This window comes from Macrotis lagotis, chromosome 1 (genome assembly GCF_037893015.1).
Source record: "Macrotis lagotis isolate mMagLag1 chromosome 1, bilby.v1.9.chrom.fasta, whole genome shotgun sequence".
Classification (NCBI taxonomy): domain Eukaryota; kingdom Metazoa; phylum Chordata; class Mammalia; order Peramelemorphia; family Peramelidae; genus Macrotis; species Macrotis lagotis.
Window position 1 is genome coordinate 339248641 of NC_133658.1, and position 27988 is coordinate 339276628.

Here is a 27988-nt window from a genome sequence, read left to right on the forward strand (position 1 = left end):
AGAGTTCAGAATAGGGAGAGTTTTTATCTTTCTGGGGTGATGCAAGGAGGCTATAGGGAAGAGGTGGCACAGAGATCATTTGATTCTTAAAGGATAAGGAAGATCTCAGAATCAGAAGGCATTATGAAGTAGTTGAGGGACTAGACAAAAGGAGCAACCAGAGCAAAAAGTTACAAAGGTAAAAAAAAAATTAAAACAATACATATTTCAGGAGTCACAAATAGACCAATTTGACTGGCACAAAGGGGATGTTGTAAAAGCAATCAAAACCAATAAATTTGTAAAGTCAGATAGGAACTAGAGAATGGAGTATCTTAACTGTCATGATAAGGGTTAATTCCACAAGTTTTGGGGACTTTCATGTACTGAAGTTATTTATTTAATGGAGATGAGTGGAGGAAGATTTTTTCCACCTTTCTTGTCACTTAGAAATGTGAACCAGGGTTCTTCTCTTCATTCCCATTTTAAAACTCCAAAAGCTTTGTAAGGTTTATTGATTTATTTATTATTGATTTGTTATGGGTTGTAGCCATTCTAAGTCCCCATTTCTTGTAATGAATCTCAAGATGTTTTTGGAAACCTTTATAGCTGACCAGTAAATAGCATGTTTTGAGGAGGATAAACTAATCTTTTTGTAATTATGTTGACCAGATTCCACCCCATCAAAGAACTAAGCAAAGAGAGCCCAAAGGGATGTATGGTAGTAGTCTTTTTTTCCTTTCATTGGCCTGATGTGCATAATGGGAGAAATTCAGGAACTAGATGGCATCAATTGTAATATATTAAAAGGGTTCCTCAGAAAGGAAATAGATTTATGACTCCTATAATTTCAGGGAACTCTGTCAAGAATTATTTTTGTTGTATTACATTCTCTATCTTATATCTGCTGCTGGAAACAATGTACTTTTACTATGGATTGAAAAAGAGGCCCATTCATTTTTATCTTTATATCACTTGCACCAACCTAAGACTTTGTACATGATAATGTTGTTGTTCAGTCATCTCAACCATGTTCAACTCTTGATGACTTCAAATGAAGTTTTCTTGACATAGACTAGTTTGCCATTTCCTTCTCCAGATCATTTTGGAGGCAGAGTTAAGTGACTTTCCACACAGTTATTAAGTGACTGAGGTCAGATTTGAACCTAAGAAGCTGAGTCTTCCTGATTTCAGGACCTCTGAATCACATAGCTGTCTTTATACAAGTAGAAAGAAATTTGTTGAATTGAGTTTTAGACCACAGTAGTGAATCGACAAAGATCTATAAGAGAATTAACCTACCAATTTTACTTAACCAGACCACCACCCCACCCTATCCCTGTATTTTTCCCTCAAGTCAATTATAAAGTTCCTATTTTCTGTCATTTTTTTCCTTAAAAAAAAAAACACTTAAAATCACATGGGAAAATTACAAAAAAAAAGATAATGAAGAGAATTCCTGCTGAATTCCATTATGGGGGGTGGGATTCATAAACAAAGAAGGATGTCAAAAAACTCAAGTTCTTGGACTCATCTGTTATTTCAGCTGCCCTCAGATCTGGGGCTGTTTGGATAAGCCCGATGAGATAGCAGGTGCAGAGGCTGAAGCAGTCTTTTGCTTCTCAATGCAAAAATGATTTGGTTTTTCAAGGGCATGAAATGACTCAAGAGGTAAAAACATCCTTTCTGGAAGAGATGGGTTTTCTCTCTGCTTTCTCTCACAAGGTAAATGTATTAGAACTGGTATTGATGTTGTAGTTGTTTGGTTGTATTTTAGTCATGTATTATTCTTCATGATCCCATTTAAGGTTTTCTTGACCAAAATACTGGAATCCTTTGCCATTTCCCTCTCCTACTCAATTTACAGATGAGGAAACAAAGGTAAACAGGGTTATGTGATTTGCCCAGAGTCACACAGCTAGTAAGTATCTGAGACTGGATTTGAACTCTGGTCTTCCTGATTCCAGGATCAATGCTCTATGCATTATGGCACCACCTGACTCATATTACTCATATCAAAAGCCACATTTTACAGGAGGTCTTGACCAATCCCCTCAGTTGCTAGAAACTTCTTCTGTAACATTATCTTTCATATACTTCGTGTGTGTGTGTGTGTGTGTGTGTGTGTGTGTGTGTGTGTGTGTAGGCCATTTCCCAATTACAATTTAAGCTGCTTGAGGGCAGGAATTATTTTTACTTTATATTTATAATACCAAGACTTAGCACAATGCTCAACAAATGATAAGTGCTTAATCAATCCTGTTTTATTGAGGATCGTTGATTGAGTAAACCTTTGAGAGGTTCAAATAATCATTTGTGTATGATTATCCGTTTATATATGTTATCCAAGGGAGAATGCTAGCCTAGCCCTTTGGATGGAGAGCTAGCTTTTTCTGTTGATCCTTTATACACCCAGTATTTAGAAGAAATTCTGGCATTATAGTAGGTACTTAATAAATGTTAGATTAGATTGAACTGCATCACATATTGATGAAATTTTTTGGCCACAGAAATTCATGACGCTATGTCATAAGGCATATAGGAGTTGTAATTTGAATTGGTGGAATACTCACAATAAAATATTTTTTTTAATCCTTAAGTTGTACCTATGTGTCTGAATGTTCACAAAAGGCCTAAATGGAAAATAGACACAAAATAGGTACTCTATAAATCCTTGAATTGTTGTATAGACAATCCATTTCTGCCAAAGAAAAATAAAGGGGTCCAAATTATATTTGTCTAAATTACCAAAGTTAGCTACAAAAACAGCACATAAAGCAAAGGCTTCCCCCCCACCCCCCCCAAGAATCAGGACTAAGAATTCAATTCTTAGAAGGAGGTCGAGAAGATCTTGAAAGCCCCTACCAGTGGTTAGGACCTATTTCATGGTTCATTGAAAAGAAGGATGTTATGTGTCAAGCTGTTCCTTTCAGCTGTTCCAAAGCCATCTGGAATGATTTATGCTGCTACTATGATTCCTCCTTTCCCTCACCCCCCCCCCCCAGCTCACCCCCAGCATTAGTAAGCAAGTTCTATTGATCCTTCCTTTGCAATCTCTCTTGTCCATCCCCTCCTTTCTATTCTTTTTTTTTTTTTTTTTTGCCATTAACCTAATACAGAGTTTTCAAATATTTTGATCTCAAAACCACTTTAGAGTCTTAAAATTCTTCAGAGCCTCCCCCGGAATTTTTATTCTATTCATAGTCCTTGTTCTCAAAATAAAGGCAACTAGGTGTTGAAGTGGATAATGTGGAATCAGGAAGAATTGAGTTCAAATTCTACCTTCAGAAAATTACTAGCTATGTAACTCTATGTAAATCATTTTACTTCTGTCTGCCTCAATTTTCTCATCTCTAAGAAAGATATAATAATAGCATCTATTTTCTCAGCATTGTTGTAAGAATAAATGATATATCTGTAAAGTACTTTGCAAACAAAGCTTTATATAAATGCTAATCACTATTATTGTTGCTATTATTATATCTGCTGAAATTTATCAGATTTTTTAATATTCTTATAAAAATAGTTTTAAACTCATAGATTTCCTAAAGGGTCTTAAGGAATCCAAAGAATTCCCAGACCACAGCTTGAAAACCTTCCCTAGTCCACATCCAAAGTGTCTCTCACAAAAGTCTTCTTTCTGGTCTCCCTTCCTCTAGTATGTCCTTTCCCTGATCCATCCTATGCTAGTGCCAGGTGAGTCTTCCTCAAGCACCACTTATATCATATTGCTCCTGACTAAAATGATTATAAAAATCCCTTTCCTGTCTACAGGATAAAGTGATTGTGCTCAGAAAAGAACATTCTAAAAACTCTTTAGTAATTTATTCTAAGGACATTTTTAGGATCTCGGAGAACTTCAGTGTTATCTTCAAAATTACTGTATCAATGCAAAGGAATGTAGATATAAAGTATATTGGAGACTGAGTTGATTCCATAACATATATACCCTGGAAAAGAATCTTTTTAGGAAAATTTCCCCATATCATCTCATTTATTCGGTCAATGTTTTGCATCAAAGCTTTTGCAGGGAAATTAAAATCATCGTTATTTGAGTTATATGGTTTCATGAATTCTGGAAAAATAAGACTTTCATGAATTGTGAAACTTTGGGAAAGATAATGAAAAACCAGTGTACCAAAATGATGACAGCCATGCTGAACCAACTTTAGCCCATAAGGGACAGTTGAAGGAACTGGGATTGATTAAGCTTGACACAGGGAAGATTTGGGAGGATGAGGATGATCATTGTCTTTTGATCATAAGTCTTTTGTGTGGAAAAGGGATTAGATTCATTCTTTATAGGTTTAGAGGGTTGGACTAGAATCAATGAGTAGAATTTTTAAGGAGGTAGATCTTAGTTCAATATAAGAACTTTATAATAATTTGAGTTATTTAACAATGGCATGGGCTGTTTAAGGAGCAGTGAGTTCCCTGACACTGAAAGTATGTATCTGAGCAGGGTATGAATGAGCAATTGTAAAGTATGTTTAATGGTGAGTCATGCTTCTAGTAGGTATTTGATAGAGAAGGACACTGAGGCTTCTTTTATGTCAAAAATTCTGTGCTTTTGATTTCCTGGCAATTAATCTTTTCTCACTGCATTTTCTACTGCTTAATCTTCTTGAAAGAAAGTTTCCTAGACATTTATTATGAATAATTGAAATTCTACCCACTTTGTTTCCTTCATATTCCCTCCTAATCTAGTTAGTCTCTTTATTTAAAATTTCTAACTTTTCTGTATTACTCTGAATTCACAAAGGACAACTTGATTTTCCTTGTTGTTCATTCAGTCCAGACAACTGTTAATCATTGAAAAATACTTTGGTTCTAAAATTCTGCTGTAATCATTTATAGTCATTTTGGTCTTCTTTGATAACGAAGAACAAAAACCAACCAAGCAGTCATTTATAGAATCTTAAGAGTATTGTGGCTGGAAAGGACCTCAGAGATTCTCTAGTTCAACTTTCTCATTTTATAGATAAGGAAATTAAGAACCAGAGAGAAGTACTTTGACTAAAGTTATAGACTAAGCTGGTAGTAGACCTAAGATTCATAGCTATGAGCAATTTTTCCCTAACTTAAGGACCCTGCTGCACTAAAGCATAATTTTTTTAAATTAGCATTTGGGAAGGCATAATTGTATAGGCATTTTGCTAAAGGGAGAAAGCACATTAAAAGGAGGAACTAGCACACTTGAATTCTTGACTTCATTCTTCCATTAGCTCTATAGGCATGCCATAGGTGTACACATAAGGTATACATAGTGCAACATTTACTTTTGTTTTACTTTTCACCCATGAAGTAATATGGAGGAACATTGAACAAGATGTCTGGGAGACCTCAGTTCCAAATGCTGTAACCACATGTCATTTCTGCTCTCTGGGTTTTATTTTTTTTTAACTATACTATAACATGAGGCAATTCAGCAAGATCCAAAGGTCTTTGTAATTTTACATACTTATATATTTCAGTAATCCATGTACTGAGGTACTTTGCAGATCTAACTTACTAACTTCCCTCTCAGCTGTCAAAATCTAGGATCCCAGTGTATTGGAGTTACTGTATTGCCATAGGACATAGTCAACCAATAAGGGTTGGAGATCATAACCCATCTCCATACTGGCCTTCTCTCAACAAATATTCAAGTCATCAGTCAGAAGTCTCCAATCTGTTTCACTGTGTTCCTATTATTAAGAAAAAACTGTGATCTTTGAATTCTCTTGCCAAGAAGAAATCTTTGTTTGTGCAAATCGGCCTTTGTCTTGCAACATCATGTTCTGTTATTTCTTCTGTAGACCACAGGGAGATCCAACCCATGAACTGGATGGAATGGAAGGAAAATGAGAGGTCTTGAGATCTGAACATCTGTACCCTTTCACATTGGCTATGGAACATAGCTTTGTTTCTGACAGGTAACATGAGACTTGTCCTTTACTTCTTGTCCACTCCCTCTTCTCATTTCCTATAAGGATTCATGCTTTGAAAGTAGCAGACATATACATGAGACTGATTAACTCCAGCAGGCCTTGATATAATTGTCCAAAGATTTGCCCTGGTACCAATTTAAAACACAGTAGCAAATTTAATAAAACAAACAGTTTGCAGCCAAGGCCTTTGTTATTCTGTTTTAATCATCTTTTACCACCAATTGAAATAATTTTCTCCCTTCTTGGTGAAATGAAATAAGATAGGGGTGGGGGTAAAGGGGTGTAAAATGATGGAACAATGTGGAAATTATAAAGTGTCTGTATCTGTAAAAGGCATGCAAACAGTGGCCCTAAGTTTTAGAAGAGTATTTATGTCAGGAAAAGATCTGAAAGGAAACCATTTACAGGTTAAGGGAACTCCACACCTGGATAACATTAAAGATGAAAAAAAAAATCTGCAAGAAACTCTTGTTTTTCCTGAATACAACTGGAATAGATGTGTGACAGCTTCTCCAAACATTCCCCTCATGATAGACACTTCTCCTGATTACAGAGCACGGGCTGACCCATTACCAAGGACTCTGGGAGCCAAAACACCAGATATAGTTCATGGTAAACAAGTGGAGTAGTGTGAAAATCAAGTCCAAGTCGGGGCCAGCAGCCTAGTGGAGGAGAACAGTGACAACCTGTCATGGAGAGGCACTAACTTAACACAGTTGTTGGTGATTGCTGGCCAGTCAGGGAAACAATCCTCTTGTTCCTCACTGTAGCTGTTCTGGGTGGCCAGAGATTTTATTACTGGCAGAGGGCGAGCCCAACAGCATTTTAAAATTTGGCAACACATCTAAAAGTGTTTGGGGGTTGTTTTTATTTTTCTCCCCCTGCTAACGTTTTGGGTTCGGTGAAACCCAGTGTGCAGTCAGGGAAGAACGTTTCCCCTTAATTCGCAAACCCATGTGTGCTTTAAGAAAATTTAATCCGTATGTTTCTGATTCATTTACACTTAACTCATCAAAATGCTGTTTTGTAAGAGCTATTTGATGTCCAAGAAGTCTTATGAGCCCTTTTGTAAGTCTTACTTCTTAGAAACAGGAAGTCATGTTCCTGATGAGAGGAGCGAGAATTTGAACCTGAAAGGTTCAGTTTGTTTTGAAAAGGGTGGTCGAGGAAAATCACGTGAGGCTTTAGGTCCTGCCAAATGGGATTCCTCATTTCTTGTGCACTTTCTCCTACAGCTGCCATGATGCCACTAATGGCAGATCTCTCTGAGTTCATTTAGAGAAACAGATTTCCAGCAGAGTGAGAGGATAAAAACATCCCAAATAAGAATGGCTTTACATTTATGGAAATAGGACTTTATAATTTCGTGCCTTCACATTTACCTTGTAAGGCAGATAACCTATTGGCTCCCTAGTCCCATTTTGCAGCTGGAAGCTCTGAATAACATGAACTGTTTTCGGTTTATCTGGGGGATCACTGTGTCTAGTACCATCTATGATATAATTTAACATTAGCAAATGTTAACTGACTGATTGATGAAGGACTGCCCAGACCATAGGAAATAAAGATATTTTAGTATTTTTTTCTGCCTTAAACTTTTCTGAAATGGACTTTGTGTACAATTAACTTGACTGTACAATAGTTCTGCTTTGCTTTAGGGAGGTGGTTTTCAAACTTCTAAAAGTCACAGGGTATTTGGACATGAGTAAAAGAACCTACTGGCCCACTACCCCTACTACACTCTCCTACTTCCTATTATAAAGGAAAAAATAATAGAAAAATCCTCACCAGAATGAACATGAAGGCTGGTATTGCTTTAGATGAAATATCAATGAGGGAATGCCTGGTATTTATTAAAGACCATAAGTAAATGATTAATTCAGGCCAGAAACCAGAGTGTAAACCTTGTCATATTGTAGATATTACTACTTCAGGAGGTTAGACTAGAGACCACCTGGAGGACCCTTTCAGGACACCAGTGAATTCAGGACCACCCTATAAGAATCAATGAAGGGGGAAAAAAATCAGCTGCTTACATCCATACCTGGAAGAGAAGATGATGAGCCACAGAGTCTGGAAACTTCACTATAAAGCTATCTTCATGATACCTAAGCTGTGGAACTACCTTATAACAGAGCTAGGTTAGGGGTAGTATAATAATATTAAAAAATAACTGGTCTTAGAGTCAACAGACCTGAGCTTAAAATCTGACTCTAACACTCCATCTATGCAATGTTAAAGTGAGAGGTCAATGAATGATAAGCTTGCCACAGATTCTAAAAAATAGTCTTAGATTAAGTTTTAAAGTAACCAAGGAAAGTGAATACATTGTATATTTCAACTTGCCTTAACAATCTTGTTAGAGCTGCTCTGATCTCTAGGAGATGATATTTTTCCTTCATTCTCAAAGACCATGACATCAGGGAGGTGATGCCATGACAAGCACATGAACTGGACTGGATTGGAGATATTGCTGTGCCAAGTCACCAGCCCCACTTTCTCCTCTAGAGTAATTGGGGTCCAGTGGTCAGATATTGACCAGGACCACTGGTGATGGCTCTGGATTCGAGGCAATCAGATTAAGTGATATGCCCAAAGTCATACATCTAGTGAGTGTCAAGTGTCTGAGGCTGGATTCAAACTCCTTTTCTTTTGACTCCAAGGCCAGTGCTCTATCCACTGTATCACCTAACTACCCTTGACCATTTGTTTCTCAAGCCATAAATCATATTTCCTACATGTTGTTTAAGTATTAAAGTCAATCCATGGAGAACATGTACCATAACTTAATGCATAGAACTACTCAAGTCAACAATCAATATTCAGCAATTGTCTTGTGCCAAACACTGTTCTAAATGTTTCTAGAAAGAAATAACAGTTCCTGCTCTCAACGAGCTCAAATTCTAGCAGAGAAGACAACATGTAAATAACTACATACATATAAGATAAAAACATGGTGATGAATATAATCCAAAATGGGAAAATATTAAGAGCTGAAAGATAGAAAAAGCCACTTAGAGAATTTGAGCTCAGCACCAAGTCTTGAAGAAAGCCTAGTAAATAGCATAGCAGAATTTAATGACTGAAAAAGGATCATTTGAGATCATCTATTGCAGCAAGACCCTCTTTTTACAGATAAGGAAACAAAGCTTCAGGGAAGGAAGTAACTTCAAATTCAAAGAAACAGTTGATGACAGAGCCAAGATTAGACCCTACATCTCTTGTGTTGTTTCCAACATACTATAGTTGGTGTCCTTTTCCTCTGTCCTGAACTTTTTAATTTTGTAATTGAGGTCTCTGGCTCAAATAGGAAAAAATATTAGAATGTTCTGGATTGTGTATGTGTTTCTATGTGTGTCTGTCTGTCTGTCTGTTTGTCCTTGTGTGTATATATCACTGTTTATTTGTGGAAATATAGGGGAAAAGTTAAGAATGTATGCTTTTTAACTACAAAGAATGAACACAGCAAAAAGAAAAATGTAGTTGTAATAATGATAGGACATAGAAAGTCTCTTTGCTGAAAAAAATAAAATCTGTGTCACATTTGCTTCTCCTTACACCCTGCTAATTTTACTGATTCGTTACATATCATAAAATTCTGAAAGATCCTTCCCAATGTAATGAGCAAAATAAAATGATTTTATGTACCAGTTTTGTCATGACACTACTATTTACTTGTGTGTCCTTGGAAAAGTCCCCTAACTTCTCTGAGACTCATTTCCCTCACACTGTAAAAGGAGAGGGCTAGATTCCATGACAGCTCTAATATAGCTTTTAGCTTTTAATCCTTTCAAAATTTTATAATAAGGGAGTTCCTTTACTGTTATCAGCATGTATTTGCTCTATTGCAATTTTGTGCTTTGTCCAATAATTAATTCATTTGTACTCTCATAGAAAGTATGTGTAAAGACTAAAGAGAGAGGATGAGAGTCAAAGTCAAGTCTACTTAATCTAAAGGTAAAGGGGGTGAGTCTTCCCTTATACATTAGCTCTCTTCCCACATACTATGGTTTAGCCAAGTGAGCTCATCTTATCTTTTCTCTCCTCACTTCTCTTTTCTTTTTCTTTTCTTCCAGTCCCTTTCAACTACTTCCTTCCCTTCCTTCCTTTTCCTTCCTTCCCTCTTTCCTTCCCCCCTCCTAGAGGCAAAGAGGAGCAGAAACACTCAGGATCTGTTGTCCTTTGTGATGATTTCTGAGATGAAAATCTGAGAATATATTTGAAAATAAAGGTGATATAAAAAGCAAGACATAACTAATGTTTTAAAAGTTAACAAATGAAAGGAAAATCTAGGAATCCTTTAAGACTAAACAATAACCTTGTAGCAATGGGTTTGGGAACTTTACTGCAAGGCAGCTGTTTGCCACTGTCTGCCACTGCCAAATACAGAAGACAAGGAGCTGGGTCATTTGAATTCTGTTCCTGACATTGATCCTGGGCAAATAATCTCTCTTTGAGTTGGTTGTATTACCTCTCTGAGTCTCAGTTTTTTTCATTTGTCAAATGATGGAATGGTACTAAATACAGATATACAAAATCAGAGATGGATAGAATTTCAAAGACCATCTAATATAATGCTCTTATTTAATTGACGCAGGAAGATCACTGTTTCCTTTAGAGAATTTTTTTAAAATTTTATTTATATTTTATCTATATTTTAAATCTCAAGGAGTAAGAGATTGACACATATACTCATGGATAATGGGGCTCATTCTTAGTAGGAATATTAGTAGCTTTTGCCAAATATGAGTTTAGGGGATCTGTCAGTTTAACTGATCCCCTTTGCTCTCCTTAATGTTCCTGAAAATCATATTTCATCATGAGAGATATATGGCCCTAAAAAGAAAAAAAAGGAATGGTTGAGGATGCCCAGCTTCTAGAAATAAAGAGAAATTGACTTAATGATATTTTGTGTCTGGTCAACATGGCATTAATCCTGGCTCTAAGAATATCAGCTATCACTTATGATGTATAACATCCATTTTCAGGTCTGGCAGCATTTCAGAAATCAGTAGTGATTTTGTTGAATAGATGTGGAGGGGGAGGCAGTCAGGAATGGATCCAGCTTGAATCATGACTATCAGCATCATGTTACTGAAAACTACACTGGTTCTAAAATGTTTAGATTTTCTCAATACCTCCTCCTTATGATCTTGTTGAATTTTTTAAAAGAATCAGTTTGCCTTTCTTCCTTATTTTCATCACTACATTGTTTCTTGGAAGAAAGAAAATCTGGCTTTCAAATACACAATTTGATTTCTTCTAAAGTCTGCTGTGGAATAAGACTTGCTTGGCTTTTTCCTAAAGGACAGAAAGAATGAGGACATAGGAAAAAGCCACATAATTCCAAAGACTTAGAACTGTTTAAAAGTAGAAGTATTGGAAGATAGCAAATTCTCTAAGCATAGGCTGGATGACTACTTATCAGAAACATGGAAGGGATTCCTATTCAAGTTAGACTTGATCAGTGATATCAAACACAAACAGAAAGTGATCATAGCAGGCTGTATATTGACTTAGAAAACCACAAATTAACATTATAGCTGTTAAATTATATTTTCATTTCACTTGTTAAACATTTCCTAATAACATTTTAATCTGGTTCATTCCATACTTGGGAAGTTTTGCCTATGAATTCTATAAGCCATCTACTGTCTGAAGTCTATGAGTTTATCACTTCAGGATTAAATGGCCTCTGACATTCCTTCCAGATCTGAGATTCTGAATTTGTTGCCATCAGTTAGGGCAGGGACAGGAAGCTTCTGGTCTGGGGGGTGGGGTGGGGAGAAGGGCTGTATTTGCCAATGCAATCATAGGCAGGACTCAAAATTCAATAAATCAAGAACATTTTAGGGGTGAATTAAATAAATTTTTGATCAAATATAGCTCCCCAAATGATGCTTTATATATAGATTAGATAGATAGATAGATAGATAGATAGACAGATAGATAGATAGATAGAGAGACAGACACATATTAAGAGAGAAAAAGCAAAAAAAAAAAAAAAACAGTTCCCCATCCCCTATTAGGAAAACAAAGGAATGGCACCCAGCAAGATAAAGAGAAGATATGTACAAATATATACAATCTGGATCACTCCAAAAAAGCAAATTGTATTTGGTATGAAACAGAAATTTCCCCATTAAAAAGTAGATTAAAGGAATACAAAAAACAGTGACACTAACAGAAATCTAGGGTCCACAGAAGAGATGCAATGTGGCATAGGATAAAAAAAAATAAGATTTGGCATGGGGGCAGCTAGGTGGCACTGTGGATAGAGCACCGGTCCTGGAGTCAGGAGTACCTGAGTTCAAATCCAACCTCAGACACTTAATAATTACCTAGCTGTATGGCCTTGGGAAAGCCACTTTAACCCCATTGGCTTGCAAAAAAACCCCCCAAAAAACCAAACAAACAAAAAGAAAAAGATTTGTCATGAAGAAGACTCAGATTCAAATCTTGTCCCTGGTACTTACTACCTATGCAAATCTAGAAAATTCACTTAAACTCTTTGGGTCCCAGGGAAAAGAAAGGGAAAGGGAATAAACATTAATACCATATCTACTGTATGCCAGAGGTTGTTTTAGAAATATCTCAGTTGATGCACACAACAATATAGAAAGATAGATAAATGTAATTATTATCCACATTTTATGATTGAAGAAACTGTGGCAAACAGAAGTTAAGGACTTGTCCAGGGTCATATACCTAGTAAGTGTCTGAGAACAGATTTGAGTTCAGGTTTATCCTAACACTAAGCCCTGGACTTTCTCCAACTGTGCTATTAGGTGACTTAGATAATTCCCTAAGAATTATTTGACTAAAATAATAGATGAGTTGGTGGAGGAAGTTCCTATACCTAGGGTTCTCCCTGTTGTTGAAAATATCATTTATTTGTGTAATCGAAGAGTATATAAAAATATACATAAAGAGTAGTCCTTGATGGTGTGATTTTATATTTAGTTCTGGGTCCTATTATTTAAATGGGACATTTAAAAGGTAGGATATGTCCAGAAGAGTCAGTCAGAATAGTGGGGGTTGGATGACGTGACCCTCCTCACCTTAAGGTCCTTTCCAACTCCAAGATTCTATGATGATGAGAACTTTATTATTACACTAGGGAAATGAGGTCTTAGTCATTATCTGTTTTCTTGCCTTAGGGGAAAGGAGAGTCAATGTCTTTTTTTTCAGAGAGTTCATGTGCCATGACTATAGTGGAGGAGCATAAGGCTACAAGGGGAAGAAACACAGTTATTGAACTATAAGTAAGAACTGCTCCTAGAAGGAAAATCAACTCACTCAATCTGTGACTTCTGGGCTACAGAATTCCAACAAACATAGGGATCTTCTTTGGTTCCGATATGTCCAATTTTAATTTCCAAGATTCGTGTAAGAATCTTTGTTTCTGTGGACCAACCCCATGCTAAACAAACAAACAAATAAAAATCGTTCCTTCCAGAGCCAGAGTATGATATAGGAAACAAAAGTTTCTCTGCCTAACTCTCATCTAGAGCCACAAGGAATGGCTATGTAACAGAACAAGGAGGCAACTATTCCAGAGTCATGTAGGTAGGTCACAAGAGTGGCACATGGTCTGGTGGTCTGAGTTCAGCCACTGGAGGCAAGAGATGAATGAGTTATAATCCTAGTTTAGTTGCTGATTGTTCCTAGAGGTTTGGTCAGGTGATTTGCACTTCTCAGATTTAAATTTCATTTCTTTATTAAAAGAGGTTGTGAGTGATTGTGTTGTGCAGATTATGTAAATGATTGCATAACTCCCAAAGGAATCCAAGGCTCCCCAGGGATATATTTTTTTTTGTTTATTCATTTATTCATTCATTCATTTAACAAATACTCTGTACAAAGTCTTGTTCTCAGGTCTAGAGATAGAAAGAAAGCTGGCACAGACTTTGCTATCAAGGAAGTTATAATAAAATGGGAGGAAGAATGACAAAAAGAATATACATAACCAGCTATAAAACAAAAACTAGAACCAACATACTAGCATACAAGGCAGAGAGGAAAATACAAAGAAGAAATCCAGGCAGAATTCTATGAGAAATTTCAACAGCAAATTATTATTTTCACCAGAGTGAACTTGCACCAGAGAAAACTTTAAGAAGAGGTAATCTGAATGGACATCAATAAATGAAAAATACAATGAAGAGGGAGTCAGCTTCAGGCATGGGGTAAGGCATGAGGAATGGCAAATGGGAAGAGAAATGATTAGGATAAGATCAAGGAAATAAAAATTAGTTCAGTTTAATTGTTATGTAGAAAAGAATAAAATAAAGCTGGAAAGACAGGTTGACATCAGATTGTGGTAGTTCTTTAAAGCCAGGATGATGAGTATACCAATACATACTCACATACACAGATATGTATAAACAGAAAAATGTTCATACGTACATGTATACACATGTTCTAATGCACTGTGTACAAATTTGTATATACAAGTATATATACATTGTAAATATATATACATGTGTATGTGACCTATTAATAGACTGTTGTTAAGAAGAGGCTCAAAGGTTTGATCTCATAGGCAATGAGGAGCTTTGGATGTTTTTAGGCTCAAATAAAACAATCAGAGGAGCACATTAAGAACAAGAATTGGGCAGCTGTAACAAATGGAGGGAAAGAGAAATTTCAAGGACAAATAGTTTAATAGACTTGAAGAAAGGAGATCGGTTATTACGCTTTTAACAATCATCTAAGCAAGAAGAGATACAGGATTGAATAAGGGTAATTGTGATGAGGAAAGAAGAAAATTTATGAGACCTATTGCAGGGGTGCAACAAGTATCTTGGGATTTGAAACAGAAAGGAATTTATTGTGATAATGATTAAAAAGTCCAATGTTCTCATTAAGGAGAATGAAGACCAGAGAAGTGAACTAGGGTTAAATTATTTGTCTAAATTTACACATTAAGTCACTAGAAAAAACAGACCATGAATACCCAGCCAGGTATCTTAACTTACTAGTTACCCAAATGAGACAAATGACAAAAGCTGACAAACTATTGAATGTTAGAAGTGATAGAAAGAAGAACCAAAGATAATCTCAAGGCTACAAGCATAAGTGACTGGAAAAAATGGTGATGAAATTAATAGATATGGAGAAGTTGCAGGGAATGACTAGCCTAGGAGAAAGATACTGAGTTCAGTGTTGGGCATGTCATCGTATTTTTCCCTGAAATCCCTAAGGAATGAGAGTCAAAAAAAGATATTTAACAATAGGACATTCTAGAATAGCATTAATTTTTCAACAATGAGATAAATTTCATTCTCTTTATTGGAGAGGTGAACTATGGGTATGGAATGTTGTATATTATGTAAATAAAGTTGATGCATTAGTTGGTTTTGCAGAATACTTATTTTTCCTTTTTAAAATCTTTGTTACAAGGTAAAACTATCTGATTAGGAAAGCATCTATTTAAGAATGAATATAAAATTTAAAAAAAGAAGCATCATCAAATCTTATTTAAAAATAAAATGCCATGGTAGGGGGCCAGCTAGGTGGCACAGTGGATAGAGCACAGGCCTTGGAGTCAGGAGCACCTGAGTTCAAATCCGGCCTCAGACACTTAATAATTATCTAGCTGTGTGGCCTTGGGCAAGCCACTTAACCCCATTGCCTTGCAAAAACCTAAAAAAAAGTGCCATGGTAGGGCCATATGATATTAAGCTCTCCTAGTCCTAGATCCTATTAGTGCTTCTCTTCAATCAATTAAAAAGTAATTATTAGGCATTTACTACATTCCAGGCACTGTGTTAAGTGTTGGGGATATAGAGCATATAAAGTAAAAGTTCTTGCCTTCAAGGAGCTTTCTAAAGGGGAAGATAACATGACTATAAATAAGTACATATAAAATCCTTAAAGAGGGCAAGGTATTAGCCTAGAGAAGCAAGAAGATCCTCACTGTTCTATTTGAACTGGAAGGTGATGGATCTTCCAGGTGGTAACTTTTTCTAAAGTTGTATTTGTCTACATACTTTGTGACTCTGGACAAGTCACTTAAACTTGATTTGTCTGTTACTCCAGCTATAAAGTGAAGATAATAACAGTACCTATCTAGTCCACAGAGTTGCCATGAGGACCAAATGGAATAATACTTGTTAAAAGAATACCTGGTATACAGTAGATGCTTCATAAATGCCTATCCCCTTCCCTTCCTTCTTTTCCCCCTGTCTCTCCAAAAATTCACTTGTGGTCTTCTACCCTTCCCTCCAAGTGTTCTTCTCTGCCTTGAGAATCCCCCTTTCAAGGGAAAAGGTCTGGATTTCTTCCTCCACTTCCTACCCCTTTCCCCAAAAAATCAAAATATGACTTCTTGAAGCTTCCAAATTGTAACCCTGGGAGATTCTCCCTTTAGCAACATACCTTGGTGAACAATTTCTTGCTCAGATAACTGAAGGAATAAATAATTTCATTGGGGGAAAAAATGAAGGAAAAGGTCAAAGGGAATCAGGGAATGAGATGGCAGGCTTAGGGAGGAAAGAAAAGAATTTCTATCTTTTTTTCTCTCTCTACTCAAAATGTCTTTATATAGAACTTGTGTGAGCGCCAGTTTATTCGATATGGAAAAAATGTGAGAATAGTTTTATAAATATATACACACACACATACACATACAAAAGGTATTTGTGTTGGGGTTTATAGCTCAAATTACCAAGAGATAAAAAAGTTGGAATGATCTATCTCTTTGGAATGCTGGATTTCATTTATTTGGAGATTCAAAAGAACAATCCAGATGGGGAGCCAAGAGGAGCTCAGAGATTTTGAATGTTCTATCTATGACCAAACACAGATAAAGATGAGGGAAAGAAATCCCTTGGGTGCTGAAGGACCACAGAAGTATATCTCAGCCTAGTGGTGGTTTGGGGAGGAAGTGGAGTACGCCTTCAGTTTCAGATCATTGAACGTGAACCTTTAGAGCCAAAAAGGATCATGGAACCAAGGGAGGGGACTTAAAACATAAAACAGAACAAAAAGCACCAAATGGCTCAAATAGAAGTAGCCTTAGAATATGGACTAAAGAATAGGAAGGGATAAGAGGTACCTTGAATTCATCTATTCCAACTCCCTCATTATATAGATGAGAAAGACTAGCCCAGCAATATGAAGAGACCGGTTGACAATTATACAGGACTAAAATTCAGGTTGCCAGGACCACTAGTACTATGGCAAGAGCCCCTATTTTATAGAGGGTCTTTGCTGCTGCGTCCTGGTATTCTTGATTTATTTCCGTAAGCTCCTTACTGTTCTGCCTATCCTATGACCTCTGCTGGAACTTAGGACTGCATCCTTCCCAGGGGATCCAGTTGATTACAATTATTTCATTTGCTACATCCCTCTATATGGGGCCCTACTGGCCATAGGCTATAAGCCCATAGAGGACTGGGTCACTTTCCAGTTTTCTTAACAGCCTCTCCTACTTCCTGATTAGGACAGAAGACCTATCTCCTGAACATTCCTCAACTCAGCCCCTAGAAAACAGAATTTATTAAAAGTGCAATGATGTTCTACACATTTTGGCATCACTTTGAGAGGAACTGGGATGACCCTTTCTACAAACTGCTTCCTAAGCCTGGCACAAAGGGAAGTCAGGGCTGGACTCACATTGCTCCAAGAAGGCCAAGGAATCAAGATTCAAGACTTACTGTAACTAGATTATTTTTTTAAAAAACCCATGAACATGAAAATCATACACCCCCCCAAAAAAATTTTTCAATTTCTGCAAAACATGTCTCTCTACTGTCCTCAAACATACTGTACTCACTCTCCCCTCTTTGTCCTTGTTCATGATGCTTCTTCTACCAGGAAGGACTTCTTCTATTTTAGTTGCATGTCCCAAACCTTCTCCTCTTTGGTAGGATAAAATTTAAAGCTGGACATTATGTAATCATACTCTCTCACTTTACAGTTAAGGAAACTGAGGCCAGGGAAGCAGAAGTGACTTGTCCAAGGTCACAAAAGGACTCAAGAACAAAACCAGTAGAGAAATTTCTTTCAGTTAGAAAGTCTAAATAATTGAATTTTAAATGGCAGAGGCAGGTTGGCCCTCTTACCTCTTGTCCAATTCAAAGTTTTCTTTTTTTCTCACCCATTCCTATTACCTACAGAGAAATCCCCCAAACTAAAACCTGGAAGGGACTGCCAAAGTTCTCCAATACAACCCATTCAAGTATAAAAATACTTCTATTCTCTATGAAAATGTTACCTAATTGCCACTTGGAGATTTTCAGTGAAGAGGAACTCACATTGTGATCATTTTTCATTTTTAGGCTATTTTCCCTTCCTTCAAGTCAATATTTCTGTCCTAATAACTTCTAATTTTACCGTCTGAATTCAAACAGAAGAGGAAGGCAGTATGGTATATAAGGAAGAATAGTGACTGGGCAATGGAAGTCTTAGATTAAAATTCTCTTTTTCTCGCTTACTCTTTATGTGATGTTAAGCAACTCACTTTACTTCTATTTCCTCAATTCTAAAATGGGGTAGGGGAAGGGGATCTGATTATTTCTAAGATACCTTTCAGTTCAAAAATCCTACCATTCTAAGTCTAATTCCCTTTTGCTATTATCACTTAAAAACTTGAAGATAATTACTTTGTCCCTCAAAATCATCTTTCCTTAAAGGCTAAAAGCTCTCAGTTATTCTAAACAATTATTTATTGGCAGTTTTCAGTCCATGATCCCTCTTTCCTCTGAATACTTATTGTTATCCATGATACTTAATGTTATTCATCATTCATATGGCATTTGTTTTATATATTGTCTTATATTATTTGTTGTTTTATACATTTGATTTAGTTTCATTTTACATATCATCTGTCATTTATTGATATTGCATATGTACAATATGCACATATCACAACTAAATTATAAACTCCGTGGAGAGGACAGCAACCTGATACTGCTTGCTATCTTCAAGACCTAGTATAGATTCTCAAACACAAGAGCTGGTTAATAAATATTTGTTAACTCATTTTATTGATGGTTCATTCTAAAACCCTGTTTGCTAGAAAAATGAAATTTAGTATAAGAGGGGTTCATCTCCATTGTATCCAAGTACGTTCCAAAAACAACTAAGCGATGGATTTCAGTCTAATTTAAGGAAGAATTTGTAAAAATCAAACTGGGGATGAAAAAGGCATGGATCACCTCATAAGGCAGTGAATTTTCTGTCAGTGGAGGTATTCAAATAACAGATAATCGTTTGGGTAAGGGAATAAAAGAGGGATTTCATGTGTATATTAAACTAGATGATCTCTGAGATAGATTTAAAGTCTAGGAATCTGAGTCTATGAAGGAATCTCATTTTAAAGTATTCTTAATTATAAAGCAAACCCTTTGCAAAGACAGCAGGAATGCTATCAGAGTGAAGTTTTAACAAATCTCATGTAGAGGAATAGTTGAAGAAGTCATTTGGGAAATCTTCATGGGAATACATACTATCGGAAAGAGGATGGTAAGTGTATAGAAGAGATTTCTCTGATGTGTTGAAACAGACTATGAACTATCCATGGTAATCCCAGAATATTAGTACTGGAAAAGAACTTAGAGATCATTGATTCTAACACATCCCATTATACAGATGAGGAAAATAAGGCCCAGAGAGGGGAAGTGGTCTGTCCAAATTCAAACAAGTTAACATTTTTACTACTTCATGATATCTCTCTCTACTGACAGTCCCTTTCTAATTTGTTCTTCCTTTACAGCTTCCCTCTCAAGTATTGCAGGTTCAACAGATTGGTTTAAGTTTATAAGCAGCAAGATCACTGGCCAATTTTAGGTGTGATTTGGGCCTTGTAACTTCTAAGATTTGACTTCTCCCTCTGTTAAATGGGGCTAATAATTTCTTAGCATGATTACAGTCTTTTCTGTTCATCCTAGGCTCTTTGTAATCCTCCCCACCTTCCCCATTTCCCTCGGCATGCTGTTTCACTTTGCCAACCTTTTGGAAAGCACAGACTTACGTATCTATGTATCTCCTGTTGAGATTAGAGATGACAATGGGACTATCGGACTGGAATGGTGGATCCCGAAGAACTTTATACTTGAGGGGCTTACAGTCCAGACACAGGGGACTCTCAGGGATAGAAGTAAGCATGGCAGCATCAATTTCTAGGTGTTCATCCAGGGTATAGATCTGGATGCCATAAACTTCTTCACCTACATCCCGAATCTTGATGGTCAGTGGTATATCACAGAAAATATTCTGAGGTCCCAATGAAATGTTCTTTCCACTCAGAGTCAGCAGTTTGATATCATTCACAGCACCACTAGAGTCCCAGTCTGTGGAGACAAGGGTCACCCATACTGTGAGTGACTCAGGAATCAAGGGATATTGGAATTCCAGTTCTAGGTAACATCCCTGTGGCTCTGGGCAGGCTGGGGGAACTGTGTGCTGATTAACAGCAGAATTGGGGCTCCATGTTCGGACACTTGATTTGCAAGGCTGTTCAACATCTGGGTGACCTATGAAAAAGAATGGAAAGAACAAAATTGTTGACACAATTCTGATTGATACATAAATAACCTCTTAAAATCTCTAGTCCTACTTATGAGAGAAGAGACCTCCAATTTGGGGTGAGGAGGGAATGATAAATGGGAAGGAGATTACAAAGAGAAAAGCTTTGCTATATATTGGAAAATCTATTCTCTGCTACCCTCCTCAAAAAACAAAAACAGATTATGGATGAATCACCATACATTCTGTTAAAACTTACTGGACTTCCTCAAAGTATATGACTCATCTTTAAGTGAATGACCAAATCTTCCATACCTCCCCTCCCTGTAGCTTCAAACCTTCCCAAAACACCAGTAGTATAAAAATTTCCTTTCTGTGGAATAGAGTACCCAAGAAAAAAGAAAAATGGGAGAGTTAATGCATCTGTAATGTGCACTCTCTCTTGAAACACAACATCCTTTGAAATAATAAGAGTGGGCAAAATTACAAGGAAAACCTGGAAAAGAGTATCAAGAAAGAACAGAAGATATTTCCACCTGAACTAGAAATGCTAGGGGGATGGATTAACTAGTATTAGAAAACAATGGAATTAAAAGTAATATATTGTCCATCCTCATTTTCCCCATGTGGGGTCATTATACAAAAATATGTTTTTCATTTTTCAATCTAGTCAGCCTCAATAAACCACCTCAAGACTTTTAGACTAATATTATATATATAATTCTGTACTTATGCTACTTAATGTATGTATATTCTCGGTGCAGCTAGGTGGCGTAGTGGATAAAGCATCGGCCTTGGAGTCAGGAGTACTGGGGTTCAAATCCGGTCTCAGACACTTAATAATTACCTAGCTGTGTGGCCTTGGGCAAGCCACTTAACCCCATTTGCCTTGCAAAAACCTAAAAAAAAGTATGTATATTCTCTTCTCTATTAGATTATATGTTTTTTTGAGTTTGCATCTTCAACTTATTGAAAATGTACCTCATAATACAGTATAGGTCTTTATAACCTTATAATGGTTTAAAAGCTCCAGGAATTAATGTGTGAATGTACTTACTTGTAATAAAATTAGGTGGCATTTTACATAGCATTGTAAGTTTTGTAAAATATTTTACAAATATTATATCATATAATTATCTCAATAATCCTGGGAAGTAGTTGCTATTATTATCCCCACACTCTCCCCACTTTTTTTCTTAATAAATGAAGAGATTGAGATAGGCAGGTATTAAATGACTGACCCAGGGTCACACAGCTGATTAGTAACTGAGTCTGGGTTTGAACTTGAATCCAGAATACTCTCCACTATGCCATCTAGCTCTCTGTATCATACAGAATAATCATGGAATTTTGTGCTGAAAGATACTTTTAAAAAGCAGTAGAATAGGTCTGAGGAAGGTGAGGCCTAAGGAGCTTAAGCAACTAGTTCCAAAACTCTACAGACAATAAATATTGAAGTTTATAGTCAAATCTAAATCCACTGAAAACAAATCCAGAGTCTTTCTGCTATGTCATTCTCTGGATGACCTCTGTAGAGACCCTTACAAGTGTCAAGTTCTATGACTACATGAAATATTTGCATTTGATTTTGCTCTTGGAATTCTTGAGCTTTCAACTGTGAAGAGCATCAGATTCTGAAAAGCATGCTGCTATATTACTACAAAGGCTTGTTATGTAGGTGGAGCCATAGTTGTAGTTTTGTGTGATTCACACATTGCAAAAAAATGTTCTTTTTAAAGATATGAGGTCAGATAGCTCAATCAATGAATTCTTTGCATCATTCTCCTCCCTATTTTTTTCTTAATTTCATGAATTATGTATCATAATGGATAGGACCACAAAAAGGTTGGGTAATTTTATGACCACTAATGACATCTGCAGTGATGAGATAAGGTTAATCAGATTCTGGAGGACGTCAAGTCAAGCTTGCCTATTGAGCCTGGTCTAGAATTCTACCCCCTCCGTGTGCATGTAATGTTCTTTCTTCTTTTGGTTCAGGCTTAAGAAACTGATCATCAGTAGGGAGGGTCCCAAAGGGTAAAGATGAGTAATCTGGCTGGCTCATGCTCTCTTTCTATTTACTTATTAGTCAGAGAAACAAATAAAAATGTCATCAAATGCTTTCAAAGGAGAGGAAGGTGAAAGTAGACATCAAACTAAACAATGATCAGGTAGAAATTTTAGGGAAAGCTGGGCTTTCTTATTTCAAAAGATCAGAGAATGTTAGCAGTAGAAGAAATCATAGGACATAGAATGATAGAGTTGAAAGAAAACAATGTTAAAATATAGTATTTAGAAAATTAAGAGTTAGAAAGGATATTAGGAGAAAGAATTCTAAAACATAAAATATGAGAATTGGAAAGATCCTTAGAAGTGATCCTAGTCCATTTCTTCAATTAAAAGATGAGAAAACTAGGGACCAGAGAAGCTAAGGGGCCACCAAAGATCTTATAGTTAGTAGTAAAAGCAATATTTAAAACTAATCTTTGGCCTCCTCCCATTCTATCATTAATGAATCTTAAATTTCTAGTTGATTGGGGAGCTTTATGGATTATAGAAAAGGCTAAAAAGTTTATCTATTCTGACAAATAACCTGAGTCAGGAAACAAAGAAAAGTGTTTTGCTTTGTGGAGATTTTATATTTTTTAAGGATATTAAAGGAATGGAACTGAACTAAGCATAGAATATGTAATAGGATACACTAAAAAAGATAATGTTTTTCCATGTCTGGAGGAATGAAATTTATATATCATGAATGAAAATCCTAGGTCTTCTGTGTTCCTTTAGAGAGCTGAGTCAACATGCAGAATCCTAAGATTTAGAATTCCTAAAGCTATGTACTATATACTATGTATTATGTACTATTAACTATGTTAATCTTGGAATATAGGGTTTACTTCCGGGCATCTCATTTTTTGAAGAAATAATAATACACTAGAGCTCATCTTCAAGAGAATGACCAAGATGGTGAAATGACTATCAAAGAGCATCAGATGAAAGAATTGATGATTCTTAGTCTAAATAAATGAATACTTGTCAGGATTAGGAGTAAGGGTAGAGATTAGTCATGATCACTGTCTATAAAATTAAGTTCTCTTCCAACTCCAACTCCAACTCCAACTCCTTTGAAACCCATGAAATATCTCAAGTACTCCCATGTAGAGAACAGGATTATACTTTTCTACTGTGTTTTCAGAGAGCAGAACTGAATGAATAGCTGAAAGATATAGGAGACAAAATTCATCTGAATATAAGGGGGTGGGGGAACTACTTTCTATCCAAGATAGAAGAGACATTGTTTGAGTTCCAATCCCTGGAAATGTTCAAGCAAAGGTTGAATCTCTCAAACATGCCTGTATTATAGGAAAGCCGAGACTAGATCACTTCCATCTATCACTCTTATAAAAGTGAGATGAATGTCTGTCCAGGAATGCTTCTTCATTTACATTTCATATGATTTTGCTTAGAATTTCTGAGTTCTCCCATGATTTTTACATTAAAGATAAGTATTGTGCATAATATTCCCTTCTCTGCATGGTTTCTCTTTTCTTCTTTATCATAAGTCAAGGTTAAATTTCCCCACTCCTGGGGGACAAGGGAATGGTGGAATTAGCACACATTTCCTTTTCTCTCTTTCTACATCATCAGTCTCACCCCACCTCTCTTACCTTCTGCTTCTCGTGGGCTCCAGTGCCCAGATGGATCACATGGCATGGGTGAGGATGCATTGAAGGCGTACTGAACCAGGACTCTCCCTTCCAGACAGAGATCACATGCTGATCCCACTTCTCTAGGAAGCCAAGAAAACAGAAAAAACACACCAACTTAGTAACAGTTGAATGAGCTGCTGACCCAACTGGGCTAAAAGGAAAGGAGACCTAACACATAACGCCACCTTACAAACACAGGCAGAACACTTTCAAGAAAGGGTTTTTGGGGAGAATTTCCAATGAACTTCTCAGCAAAGGTATTTATGAAAATATAAAATGTATCTGCACTGCAATACTATAAAGAACACTGGATTTTGAGTCAAAGGACCTGAATTCAAACCTCAGCTTTGCTATTTACTTGCTATATAATACCAGGCAAGTCTGATCTTCTTTTATCTATCTATATAATGAAAAGTTAGACTGGATGATCCCTAATGCCCCATCTAGGTCTAAATGCTAGGAAAACTATTGAAGAACGTGTCAAGTTATTTTTGTATACATCATATCTTCTTCCCTGTACTGAACCTCATCCCACAGCAGATTCTAAATCATTCAGTATATCAACAAACATTTATTAAATGCCTGCTATGTGAGAAACAATGTAGTAAGTATTGAAAGTACAAAGAAAGGCAAAAGACCAATCCTACCCTCCAGGAGTTCACAATCCAATAGGAATCTGTACAAACCATACATATATATATTGAATAGAAAATAATAGAGGAAAGACACTAGAATTAAACTTTGGGGGTCAAAATGGAAAAGATCCTATGCTTGAGGGAATTATGTTATTTTTCATAGTTTTATGCCCAGAACTAGTATACATAGCTGCTGCTTAATGAATGATAATTGAATTCAATTCAATTGAATGTTAACTAAAGAGTATAGTAAGAAGAACTCTAATCCTAATTCATGAAATTAGATGTGAGTTCTGGTACTAACTGCGAGATAAATAAGCTGTATGACCTTGGGCAAGCAACTATATCTGTCAAATCCTGTTAATCTCTGTCTCTATTTCTCCGTGTTTGTGTGTGTGTGTGTGTGTGTGTGTCTTTTTCTCTCTGTCTCTCTCCTTTTATCTTGTCCCTCCTTAAAAGTCTATTATGCTTTTAATCACTACCTCTCTGTCCTTTTGCTTATCCCCTTCTCTTCCCTTTCTATTTTGCAAGTTATGTTTCTGTATATAAACTGAACACCTATATAGTTTCTTCTTAGAGTGAATTCCAATGAAAATAATGTAAAAGCATTGTTTGCCACTTCCTTCTATTTCCCCCTTCTTTGTAAAAACTCTTCACTGAATGCCTCTTCCTCAATCTAACTTTTCCTTCCCCTTCTCCTTTGTATCTATCTTTCTTGATTCTTTATCTTTTTTGAAGATCATTCCAATATATGCAATATATATCCACACTAATAATGATAAAGTTCTTAGAAGTAACATCATTTTCCCATACAAAATTGTAAAAAGTTTAACTTTCTTCAGATTCTTATGATTACTTATTCATATTTACCTTTTTCTTATGCTTCTCTTAAGTATTGTTTCTGAATATCAGATTTTCTATTCAGCTCTGGTTCTTTCATTAGGTAAGCTTAAAAGTACTCTATTTCATTAAATATCTTTTTTTTTTTTCCCTACTGAAGGTTTATACTCAGTTTTGCTGGGTAGGTAATTCTTGGTTATAATCCTAGCTTCAGGGGTGGCTAGGTGGCACAGTAGATAAAGCACCAGCCCTGGAGTCAGGAGTACCTGGGTTCAAATCCAGGCTCAGACACTTAATAATTACCTAGCTGTGTGGCTTTGGGCAAACCCACTTAACCCCATTTGCCTTGCAAAAAATAAAATAAAATAATCCTAGCTCCATTGCTTTATAGAATATTGTAAGTTTCCTGTTTTTTGTTTGTTTGTTTTTTGTGGAAGCTGCTAAATGTTGTGAGAGGTTCTACAATAATTGCAGTTTTTGTTTCTGACTGCTTGCAATATTTTCTCTTTCACCTGAGAACTCTGAAATTTGACAATAGCATTACTGGGAGTTTTCATTTTGAAATCTCTTTTAAGGAAATGATTAGTGTATTCTTTCCATTTTTATTTTACCTTCTGGACCTAAAATATTGAGGCAGTTTTCCTTGATAATTTCTTAAAATGTGATGTCTAGGCTCTTTCTTTGACTTTTGGGTAGTACAATGATTATTAAATTAGATCTATTCAAACACTGTACACAGGAATAGCAACATTGTGCACAGTAACAGAACATTGTGCAATGATCAACTATGACTGTCTTAGTTCTTCATAGCAATACAATTCAAGAAAATTCCAAAAGACAAATGATGGAAAATCTATATTCAGAGAAAGAAGTGATGGAGTCTGAATGCAAATAGGAGAGAAACATACTATTTTAACTTTAATTTGTGGGTTTTTTTCTTATATTGTGTTTCTTTCACAATATGATTATTGTGAAAATATATTTCACATGATTGCACATATATAACCTATATCAAGTTTCTTACTGCTTTATGGAAGGGGAAAGAAAGGCAAAAAAGGAACTCAAAATTTTATTTAAAAAAATGTTAGAGGCAGCTAGGTAGTGCAGGGAGACCTGTTCTTGAGCCCTAGAATCTAGAGGAACTGAGTTTAAATTTGACCTCTGACAGTTAATAATTACCTAACTGTGTGACCTTGGGCAAGTCACTTAACCCCATTGCTTAAAAAAAACAACAAAAAAGTGGTGAATAGGGCTTATAAACACAGGTCTTAAAAAGAATGTTAAAAATTGTTTTTAAATGTTATTAGAAAAAAATAAAGTCTATAAAAATATCTCTATTCTCCAGATTAATTGTTTTATCAATAATATTTCATATGTTCTACTTTTTACATTCTTTGGTGTTTCTTGATGTCTCATGAAGTTCAGTATTCCACTTCTGATTTTTGAGATATAATTTTCTTTGGTGAAATCTTTGTACCTGCTTTCCTATTTGACCTATTTTACTTTTTAAAGAATTCTTTTATTCAACAAATTTTTATGCTTCTTTTTATCAACTTTGTTTTTTAAGGTGTCATTTTCTTTGGGTTTTAAGGATTTTTTAGCATATGTGTACTCCTTTTAACAAACTGTTCTTTTTTCATAATTTTCTTGTATCATTCTCATTCATTTTTCTAGTTTTCCCTCTAGCACTCTTATCTCTTTAATTCTGCCAGAAATTTTTCTTGAGCTTTGTTCTAATTAGTCTTTTTCTTTTTAGCTTTGTAGCTATTTTCACATTGTTGTCTTCTGAGTTTGTGTCTTCTCTTCCCTACCACCATAATAGTTTTTAATGGTCAAATTCATTTTTCATTACTTGCTAATTTTTCTATCTACTTCCTGATTTTGAACTCAATTTAAGTTAGAATTTACTCACTTTAAGGGACAGCTAGGTGGCGTAGTGGATAAAGCACCGGCCCTGGAGTCAGGAGTACTTGGGTTCAAATCCAGTCTCAGGCACTTAATTACCTAGCTGTGTGGCCTTGGGCAAGCCACTTAACCCTGTTTGCCTTGCAAAACCCTAAAATCCATCCTCTGATTCCTGTCATTCAGAATTTACTCACTTTGGTTTGGAAAATCATAGTATTAATCTTCAGGTCTTCTCTCACTGCTATTTTCAGAGCTAGTCTTGGAGGTCTTCAAGTTTCTAATGTGATGTAAGCCTGGAAAGATGTGGTTCCTGCTATCTTAGTCTCCACTCTAGTCTTTGCCCAGGAAGGGTCCCTGGTCCCCTGCAGCCACAAGTACCCTGAAACTTGAACCTAGAACTGCACATGTACAATAGAGTTGTCCAATCAATGCCAGCTGTAATTATTGAAAGCAAATGGTCCCCTATAATCTCTTTCTGAATCTCTCACTATCTCAGCTCTGAGAACCTTGAAAG

The 27988-nt window shown here is 36.1% G+C and overlaps 1 protein-coding gene across 2 annotated transcripts in view; it reads right to left on the minus strand.

Annotated features, from left to right (window-relative positions):
- Positions 1-27988, minus strand: part of PAPPA (pappalysin 1) — a 277647-nt gene that overhangs the window by 141975 nt on the left and 107684 nt on the right. For both annotated transcript variants that reach the window (XM_074211738.1, XM_074211739.1), the window contains exons 6-7: positions 24053-24174; positions 19891-20392 (exon numbers count right to left, since the gene is read on the minus strand). In XM_074211738.1, the coding sequence (XP_074067839.1) occupies positions 19891-20392; positions 24053-24174 (624 nt within the window). The remainder of the gene's footprint in view (positions 1-19890; positions 20393-24052; positions 24175-27988) is intronic.